This window comes from Argopecten irradians, chromosome 14 (genome assembly GCF_041381155.1).
Source record: "Argopecten irradians isolate NY chromosome 14, Ai_NY, whole genome shotgun sequence".
Classification (NCBI taxonomy): domain Eukaryota; kingdom Metazoa; phylum Mollusca; class Bivalvia; order Pectinida; family Pectinidae; genus Argopecten; species Argopecten irradians.
In genome coordinates, this window is record NC_091147.1 from 19,596,258 (window position 1) to 19,607,462 (window position 11,205).

The following is an 11,205-nucleotide window of genomic DNA, read 5'->3' on the forward strand; positions in this document are numbered from 1 at the left end:
GTCATAATCTATGTATTATCATCAACTAGTATAGTTTGATGCATCAGCACATGTCACAGGGGATGAAATTCATGTATATGTTTTTTCTTTTGACCGTGATTTAATTCATGAAGTTTCATAGCTGTTAATAGGACGTTAATTAATCAAACAAACAAACAAACCAAGGTAGATGTAAAAAGTTGAAGTGTTAATGTAAAGTGGCCTTGTGCAACTCTTACACGTCTAGACGTTGATATGAAAAATATTCTTATTGCAAATTGTTGAGTCGACTATAAAAACAATGCATTTAACATCACTTTTCAACCCTATGTTTAAGACCATTTATTCGTTTTAATTCCACGAATCTCGGTAAAATGTGCATTGTTTACGCTCACCTATCTAAAAATGCAATATTTCCTTATTTATTTATTCTTTTGGTTAATTTCCACTACCATTAGTATGCTACGGATATGATAACTGCTGTACAATTTATGAGAAATAATGGACTATATAAGTAACAGTTTAGAGCACAAACTGGTAGATATGTTGCTTTATTTTAGTCTATATTGGGTACCATGATAAAGAGACACTAATTATAAGTATTACTTCAGGCACCAAAAGGCGTTGAAGATTTTTTAAATGAATTTAACTATGACTCTTTTAGTCCTGGTTAAGTATTCATGCTCTCCCATTTACATATATAAAGCGGAGTGTAGCTTTACTGAGTTGCTATCTGAGGCTAAACAGCAACTTAAATCATGTATTGTTGAGGAGATATATTTAGTAGTTATACTCGTTTCGCTCTGATAATCTTTAATAATCTGGGGTATGTTTACTTGTCGTATACCATCCTTTCTATCCATTACGTCTGTGTACGTAATACAGCCACAATTGTATGATTGTGTTTTGCGGAAAACTTACAAAGACCAGAAACTTGTTATGATGGACAATAATGGTGCTTGTATTATGACAGTTTAACAATGGTCATTATGTATTTGTAAACACGGTGTAAGCAGTAGGTAGTGCACAACGTTTATCTCCGAACCTTTGTATACGATTGCTTTATACGTTGGTGATAGTGCTACCCTGCAATGACGTTCAATGTCACTTATTGATTCAAACGTATGTTCAGTCATATTTCAAGTTTGGATGGAGAACCAACAAACATCAACAGATCACGGATTATATTTCTACGGACTTGTTCTAGTGGAGAATCGAAGGACAGCCTAACTAAGGCACATCGGACGTCATTCGCTCGCGTTCGTGGTCAACGGGTCACGTTACCGAGTTGTTTTAAATGACAGTAACCCGGAAGATAAACCTAACATTCTATAGTCTGCAATGCTGTGAAGATCCATGTAGTCGTATTTAAACCAGTTATCAAATCTATGAAGATGTGTTCTTACATTATTTAACCAAAATTACAGTTTATATAGAACATGGATATTTTATAGTCCGTAGAGTAGTTAATGCTACGGGGTACAACTGTTGTAGTGATAAATAATAACCAATGAAAATAATGTATTGGAGAGGAGAAATGTAGCGCCCAGGCCGGGATTCGAATCCGGGACCTCCGAACTTAAGCCGGTTGCTCTACCGATTTAACTATCTGATCACCGATCGTTGATCGCCCCAGTCCAGTTCCGCTAGCTAGTTGAAACTAAGTAATATTTTCTTCTAGGTGTGAACACCGAAATGGCTGCCGGCGGTGAACAGTTATATGAGATTAGTAAACTTAATTTTGAGCACATTAAATATGGTGAACCGTGTTCCTTAACGGAATCAGTTATACTTCAGGTAAGTAAATGTATTTTTCAGACATTCTCCTGTTTGTATAAATCTATGTTGATGACACGATTACATATGTATATATGTTGTTAAACCAGTCCACACGCATATTGTTGATAATGAATCGCTCACGACCGTGATATGCTGTTTCATAAGTAAACAAACACTATTATCTGTGCATATTGGTGATAAGAAGTGATTGTAAACAAGAGGCCCATGGGCCTTAACGGTCACTTGAGTTAGAATATAAAATGAAACAAATAATGAAACAAATTAAAAACATATAAAAACTATATGCTGGGCCTTGAATTTGGTCAGTGATTTATGAATTTGACTTTTTAGACAATGAAGAGTATATGTTTGCTTCCACCAAACCTGTGAACTACGGTATTTTTGAAATTTTAATCATTTTGACCCTGTTTGGTCCTGCCCCTCTGGTCCCCCAGGGGGTCATCGAGGACTGGTATGGATGTTAAAATGCTATATCTTAGGCTAATAATTCTAACTAAGTTTGACTCATTTCCTATGAAAATTTAGCAACAATTGCTCATTAATGTGTTTTCCTATATAAACTATAGTAAACTTGACCCCCTCCCCAAGGGGAAGCATGAGACCCCAGGGTCATATAATTCACATTTTTTATAAAACATACTTTAAGACCTATATGTGAATGTGCTTTCCCTGTATAAACTATAGTAAACTTGACCCCCACCCCAGGGGAAACGTGAGACCCCAGGGTCATATAATTCACAATTTTTGTACATGACCTTAAGACCTTTCTATCTATGAAAAGTATTTGATTCTACCATTTCCAGAATTTCAGAAGAAGATTTAGCCTCTTTAACCCCTTTTGACCTCGCCCCTAAGGCCCTTGGGGTCAGTCATAGAAAATGTGTTAATAGGATTTAATGACCATCTCATACTGATAATTCTGACAACATTTGCCTCATTTCCTATTTCAAATGACCAAATAATGCTAAAAAATGTGTTTCCCTATATAAACTATAGTAAATTTAACCCCCTCCCCAGGGGGAAACTAGATACCCCATGGTCATATAATTCACAATTTTTGTCAAGGACCTTAAGACCTTTCTATCTATGAAGAGTATTTGAGTCTACCACATCTGTGAGTAGAGAAGAAGATTTTTGAAATTTTACTCAATTTTACCCCTTTTGGCCCCTCCCACAGCCCCCTGGAAGGTGGGGACCATATAATTCACAATTTTGATTGGCCTTATGCCTTAGAAGGTTTGTACAAAATTTCATTGAAATTGCTTAAGCAGTTTTGGAGAAGAAGTCGAAAATGTAAATTGTTTACGGACATACGACGCACGACGGACGACGCCGGACAAAAGGCGATTATAATATGTCACTTGAGACTTCGTCTCAGGTGACCTAAAATCATAAAATGCAAACATTACGTCATTTCCAGGAAAATGTGACCAAACTGTAACGTAAAGAAACAAGGTGACACAAATAATGACTTCTAATTAATCACATTACAGATGTCGAAGGATGTGCGGTTTCAACGAGAACAGAAAGACATTTCACAACTGCTAGCACAGTGTTTGGATGTTTGTCATGGAACAGAAGAAATGGTGAAGAACAGACGAAAGGTTTTAACTATTAGAGATTACATACAAAATTATGACAACGAATCATTACACTGGATGAGTGGAGGCAGCGTTGGAGATGGTTTCCGATTCAAAACGTCCGATCATGATGCCATGCATACCATGAAGTATATAGTGGCCGTGTACGAAGAGCAGACACATCTGATTCCGGTAGAAGACCAAGGAAAGCAAGTTGTCTACGTCAGGGAGATGGATTGTAGACCTGGGTATGTCAATCTAGAAATACCAAGAATTTCACATGGATCTGGGTTCACGTCCGTATTTCTTAACGCAATCGTTCCTTTAAATGACTCAATGTATCTATCTAGTGATATATATAGACAAACTAAGGTAGATGCCTTTCAAAGAGTTTTGAATGTTGGCCATGTATCGCATGGGCCGTGCTCAACTGTCTATTCCAAACATTTCGGGCGCAGTGTAGACCTTACAGATGCATTTCATTGTATAAGTTGGCCGAAAGCAGCTACCGAATGGATACATCGACCTCGATTCTATGGCTGGCCAACTGAGTCAATGATTGAAAAGATTGTTAGGGGTGGATGCCATCTCGTCCCAGTCGGTGACAAATGTTCACCAGACACGTTACTACAGTGGAGGATTTCTTTTGCCAGTGCCGAACAGATGTTAGTCCATTCCCTCACACACCCACAGTTCCGGATGTATGGCTTACTGAAGCACTTGCTTGTTCAGATCGAAGACTTGCTTGAGTACATTATTGGAGACAGCGATATCGTGTGCTCATACTTCATAAAAACTCTTATCCTCCACGCTGTCGAAACTACTCCATATTTATTGTGCAGCGAAAACAACACGTACCTGTGTTTTCGATTCTGTCTCTCCATTCTGATTGAATGGGTCCGATCCGGTTACTGCCCAAACTATTTTATCCCAACTAATAACATGTTTTTGAGGAAAGTGCACGGGGAAGCCCGCCAAAAACTGCTGCATTTACTCAAGGATATGTATAACCTAAATTGGATGTGTCTTTGTGTGGAATCACCAAGGGAAATGTATATCGGGAAAATGCTTCAACAGAGCCAATGTAGTATTTCCACACAGCGGGCGGAATACATGAGAGACGTAGACTTATTTCACGAATGTTTGTTTTCGTTACATGGGCAAACCAACAACAAAGGTTTTCTCTCGTCCATGAACCGTCTACTTGTGTCTCAAACGGATGCGGATGACTTTATAGCCTACTTTGCCATGGCAACAGCACTGACTCGGATAGCCGGGGAATTATTGCTCGAGTATAACACTACTAGGAGTAATAAACAGAAGTATATTGTCATGAAGAAATGTAGAAACCTCTTAAGGCCATCAGCGTTGATGTGCGACAGTCCTGGAATGATGGTTTTAGCCACTTTCTACTATCTCACAGGGAATTACAGAATGGCCCTTCAGATGTGTGAACAGACAATGTCATCTTGTAAGATTTACATTGGCAAGTCAATACAAGCGACTAACGGTGCGGTGGAGTCGCTGGAAGACACTTCCAATACCAGAAAATATGTCTCAATGACACAGCATAGGAACTGCAAACAGGGCTACACATTCTACCACAGATTCAAAGACGTCTTTTACTCGTGTTTAGTATTTACCAAAAACAACAATGCATTCTGCTTGCCTCAGCTGCACCAAGAGGTCACTAGATACGCATATGGTGTTTATATACCACCACTACCGTACGCAGCGTTCTTATCTTTCTTGTGCTATCATGAACTGGGCGACTTTAGGAGACGGGACAATGAACTTCTAAACTTGCAGATAGCAAACTACGATCCGTTCCAAGGAGGACATAATTACTGGGTAGTTCATACACTACTGGGAATATGTTACCAGATTGTGGGAGACAAGAGCAGTGCCATAGCAGCGTTTACAGAATCTCTTCTTGTGATGCCTGAATTCAACCCCGCCATAGAGAGAATAGAAGATCTACGCAATACTCCTGATCCTGTAGACTGACTGAGAAATGGACAGCCGAACTAGAGGATCAATAACATGCATGTATTCAATAATTGCGGAATTACTTTGATTTTTTTTTTCAAAGGACATTTTAATCTAAGTGACCTGCACGGAAGTTGGGTTTATATCGGTAATAACCGGTTGGAATAACATTTTGCGTATTTGGTATCACTGTGACAATCTCGCATGCCTACTGTTGTCAGTGTGGTGTGTGGAATACGAGGAACAGCTTACAAGTTGATCGCCGTCATTACAAATTGATTGCACAAATGTTGCTACCGTGTTGTAGGACAAATTAAAACGCAGAGCACCTTATTATACCAAGAATTTCTGAAATCGCTTCCATAGTGTTGTAGACCGTCAACACAGTAAATATTACTAAACAAGCATTCGTTTTGTATTTCGTTACAAAGAGGATCGTATGATGGACCCAGTTTCATCAACATTCTTTAACTTTTAGTAACCCCTTAAGCTAAATAAGCCACACACAAAAAACAGCAGAAATAAGGAAAGTTCCTTAAGTTAAGATTTTTGTCCTTATGTTTCTCTTATGATCTTATATCAGGAATTTCGAGTTATGGAATTATTTGCCGTTAAGTAACGTTGGTGAAATTCGGACCGGCTGCAGCATCATTAAACACCTTTCACTAATGTTGCTTTTTGTTATGAATGTTAAAATATGTTAACATCAGCAATTTTGTTCTGATTTCCAACATTTGCCAAAAAAGTAAATAAATGTGCAGAATTATTTGTGTCATAAAAAAATTATTTAAAGATGCTCCACCGTCGACGAATGGGATATTTACTCTAATAAAGATAAGAGCAGAGGAATAAGTATTCTTCTTCAGTTTCAAAAGATAATTACTTTACACCATTACCATCACTGAAAATTTTGAGCTACTTATTTGAATTCAAGATTAAAATCTATAATTAATCAATTGCGTCCCGAAAAAAAAACATGGCAAATTGCCCTACATGGGATGAAAGACTTATTACACATGCAACAAAAGCAAAATAAATTATATACATTTTTATGTTAGATACATATATATACGATTATACATCAGTTATTGTCAAAGGATGGGTATCTTTTATGCTTTATTGGCGGTGGAGCATCTTTAATGAGGCTTTCAGCAACTAGCCATAAAAATATATATTTTTCCATTTGCTCGGGACTGACACTATATAAACTTACCAATCAAAAAGGGAATTTATGAGATCATAATTCTCCTATAACTCAAGTTGGTGTAGTATTCTGAACGATGTCATGACATAACGACGCAATGACGCAGTGCGCATTTTCATACGTACTTACATGCTACCTGAATGAAATACCCCATTTATTTGCAACAATTTCCATGGACTTTTTTTTTTTATCGCAAATGACATCTGGGATTTTTATGGCGTCGGAGGTAATTACGGCGTCACAAGAAGAGGCTCAACTGACGGGGGCATCAGCGATAACGTTGTGCATTACAGGTTGGCTTTAAAATAACAGAAAACGGAAATATAACCATTAAACTGCCTTCTTGGGAATTTATGGTCCTATAATTCTCCCAGGATTGCAGACAAATTAATCATAGCCATAACGCGCTAACGCACGTTATTCAATTTGTCTGCAATCTTTGGAGGGTCCTATATCTCCCAGGAATGCAATTTAATACTTAAACAATGTGAATGTTTAAGGAGCAATACAAATCAACATATACTCACATTTGAATCCTTTCGTTCTGGATCCAAATGTAATCAACACTGATATTGTCAACTAATAATACGGATTAGAGGAGCATTCGAAAGAAAAATCAAAGTACTGAAAGTACTGAAGGAGGCGTAGCTCAGATTCTAGACAGGGTAATAATATATTGAAATATTAAAGATAAATCATAATAGAGGTAAAAGTTCATGTTCAGGTTATTTTCAATCAATATGGATTGAAATAACAGATTGAAAATTCCGTGCTTTTGCAGAATGACTGTTGTTTATTATAGGATAATGTGGATCAAATATTTGCAAATTGGTTAAATCATGGAAATGTTTAATCTTATAAGGTTGTTAAAAATAAATGCCCCAAAGATCTTGAAAATATTGTATGGGAATACATATGGACAATGAATAATGATATATAGAAAAAAAATGATGCAAGACTAATGTATATTTATTTTGAAAGTTTGTGTTGGTTTTTACATTTTTAAATGTCAATCATGGTTTGAACTTTCTACCATCTGGGCAAAGTGTATGAAAGTGGTATTTATGTTCCTGCTGAGCTCAGCATATACTGGCAGTAGAACGACTGGCTGACCCATTGTCAGTTTAATGTGACCAGGTGTGTTGGGATGCTTAGATGTCTTCAGCGGCATGTTCCCGTGATATCATTATACATATAGCACAATGAAAGGGCAAGAGTTCCACTATACAAGAAGACCCAACAAATACAGCGCAGTCTGTGCATGCTACACACAACGTACATTGGACTCCGTCCATGCCATTATGAACCCAACAATCAATTATTGCCAAATCCAGTGTAAATCTGTCAATGTTAAAGGATTTGTGCAGTCAAAAATGATAATTTCAGTTTATGCTGGAAATGGCTTTATTAGCACGTGTAGAAACCTCTTCGTGCCGCGCGCGACCGGAATAATCTGTAAGCCGTCTATATCGAGGTCCAAAATTATGACCACCCGATTATGACCACCCGATTATGCATATTTTCTAGCTCTAAACCATGTGACGTCATAATAGTCCGTGGCTTATAGCTATACTATAACTGATGTTCCGGTTACAGGAAAAGCCGATCAACATTTTTTTATGAATACTTTTGAGTGAAGTTAATCGTACAATAACTTTGGCTCGAATTTATATAACTAAAAGCGTGAAATTCGATGTTTCAAATACTATAATTTATGCTCTAATAGCAGTTATCTTCGTGTAATTATGAAAGAAAATCCACATAGAAATAAAAGTTTCGGATTTTTTGTCGAGGAGTTCAGCAACGAATAAGCTTTAATTAGATAACATTTTCCTGTAGTCTGTATCTTTGATACACTGTGAATTACAAAGTTTGGGACTGTAAAATGAAATTTTACGTAACAATTTAAGAAATCCTTTATTAAAGTATTGACGTACGTATACACACCGATGATTGATCATTACAAACATTGTGTTGTGTGTTGCTAACCGAATAAATTGAGATACATTTATTACAATACCGTAAAACGTTTCAACATATGGTAGAAAGAATTTATTTTTGATATTATAAAAAATCTAAATATTGGGATATCAAGCAAAACAAACTAATTTTTTTAGACCGTGCGGTCGCTTTCAATTTTTTAATCGATATACGAGTAGATATTCCGATATAGATATATAATGTAATACCTGGACCAGGATGTTGTTTACCTGTACGCAACGCCATTCATCGAACTCACCTGTAATTACCTGGCCGCGGGCAATTGGCTATTCGGTGGACTATATCGAGTATTTGCTATTGTCTTGCTGTCAATCAGGTTAAGACATCCGTTAATTGGATTGTGATTTAAATTATGGAAACCAAGTACATCTATGTTCTAGGTTTTTTATTGTCACCTCTATTTTTAAAAAGAAGATGTAAAAGCAAATGGAAATAAAATATCCCTGATCATACCTAGGAATATATATTACATATATATATATGTCGTACACCGGTAACCTTAAAAATTATTCCAGTCTAGTACTGTAATTACGGAATCGTGGCTATAGCAATCTCCCATAAGGTATTAATAAAAATTCTAAGCATGTATTTCAACGTTTCGAATCTACCTGTATAGCCATACAAGAAGGGTTACAACATTACCACACTAAATATACTTATTCAAAATCACTAAGTATATTTTTGAAAAGGTACAAACTATTATATTATGTATATCTATTTATAATGCCTGTATACAAGTAATTTCATTTTTCATTTGAACACTATATGTGGTTACTTTTTGGATAATACGATAAATTTTCATATATCATACTATTAAATCTCGGTATGATATACAAAAGGATCGACAATGAATACACTATTTTAACGATTTAGTATAATTTGAAATAATGAATTTAAAGATGCTCCATCGCTGACAAATGGTATTTTTTCACTATCAAAAACATGAGCAGACGATTTAGTATTTTTCTTCAGTTACAAAAGTTACTTACTTTACACCATTACCACCATTGAAAAGTTTAAGGTTCTAAATTTACTTCAAGTTAAAAATATGAAAAATAATTAATTGCATCCCGAAAAAATTCCGTGTCACTATATCCTATATGGAATGAAGTACTGATTGCGCATGCACCAAAGGCGAAATAAATTAATTCAATTATTTTTTGTCTTAATTAGACATATATATATACGATTAAACGCCAATTATTATTCAAATGATGAATACCAATTATGCTCTGTCGGCGGTGGAGCATCTTTAAATCTACACTTATACTGTAATTTAGAATATATATAAGAAATATCATTGATGTATTTCTGCTTTTTAGTAAACGTTATGGATAAATTTTCAAAGGCAACAATATAGATATACATATTATTTTCAGTATAAGTTCGGTACTGTTACTCCAATATCACATAACTGATAACCGTCCACATTTTATTTTTACTCAAAAACTGCAGTGTTTCCATCGTTATGGCAGAAGTTTGAAATAAAAACACGGATTCTAGATATATTCATGCTAAATTTTGGGATTTTACTCGTAAAAAGATAGTTTTATATCATACTGTTTTGTTTTTTATTACAAAGAAATATACATACATTGTAATATGCTATCTAAATCTCAGTCCAGACTGATTCGAACATCATTTTGATATCGCTATCAAATTGGACTGATTATCTAATCTAAATTTAGATATATGCTTGTTTGAATGTTTGAAATGGAATGTTTTGAAACTGAAAATATATACATCATAAAGCTGGAACAACCATTTACACGAAAAACTAAAATTGTAGATCTAACGAATATACGTGTATGTGCTGTATAGATGTATAGTACTAGGCTTACCTTGTGTAGCCGCGGACTACTGTGGCATCACAAGACCACGTGACCGCCTAGCTCATTATCTCTGAACCGTAGTCGCCACTACTCGTAAATCACGACCAAAACCAACCGATAGCGCTAAAAGCTATGCGATTCGTTGGGTGGGACTTTTCATTCATCCAAAGCAATATCCTGATGTATTATCAAAAAACAAAAACCAAAAAATGGCTGCACAAATCCTTTAACAACAGTGTAAGGTGAAGTTGAAATCAATGTCCAACGATTTTCTCTAGGGATATTCCATTAAAACATCTAACCCAACTCAGGATATTAGGTATAAACATTGGTACCCCTGCTTTCAATTTACAGAAGTTAAAACTGGATTGGAATATTACATTTTGTTGCAATGAAAGTACTATGTATAGAATATACAACATCTGCAAATAAACAAGATATTGTCTTCAAAGTTTTACAGATCATGTGACTCTTTTAGACAGATAAAAGTTTTAACTTATCATATAACATTCAAGCATACCATGTATCTACATCAACTATCGAGTGAACACATCTGCAGATAACCCTTTACCACATGCAACCATGAGGAAATTATACAATGTTCAACACGAACATTACATCTGTCAAGTGTATGACCATCTCAATGGCACTTTGTGAAGTTTTCAGTCTGGATTGATAATACTTTTTAAAAGTTGGATTTATTTACTTTTGTGTTTATTTTTGAGAAATGTTTTGTTAATAATGTTGCTTCAGAATGAATCAAACTACACAGTGATGCTATCATTTCCAAATATTATTGGACATGAGGACGTTTACATGT

General features: G+C 35.7%; 1 protein-coding gene across 1 annotated transcript; it reads left to right on the forward strand.

Moving 5' to 3' along the window:
* Positions 1 to 829: 829 nt before the first annotated feature.
* LOC138307785 (uncharacterized) lies at positions 830 to 6,021 on the forward strand. Its single transcript, XM_069248668.1, has 2 exons — positions 830 to 1,776; positions 3,273 to 6,021. The coding sequence occupies exons 1-2, from the start codon at positions 1,675 to 1,677 to the stop codon at positions 5,364 to 5,366; spliced, it is 2,196 nt and encodes a 731-aa protein (XP_069104769.1). The 5' UTR covers positions 830 to 1,674; the 3' UTR covers positions 5,367 to 6,021.
* The last annotated feature ends 5,184 nt before the right edge of the window (positions 6,022 to 11,205 follow it).

Bases quoted from the DNA above. Each gene is read 5' to 3' on its own strand.
- LOC138307785 (XM_069248668.1), top strand. From the start codon at position 1,675: ATGGCTGCCGGCGGTGAACAGTTATATGAGATTAGTAAACTTAATTTT. The intron at 1,777-3,272 runs GTAAGTAAATGT...ATCACATTACAG, and splicing joins CGGAATCAGTTATACTTCAG to ATGTCGAAGGATGTGCGGTT.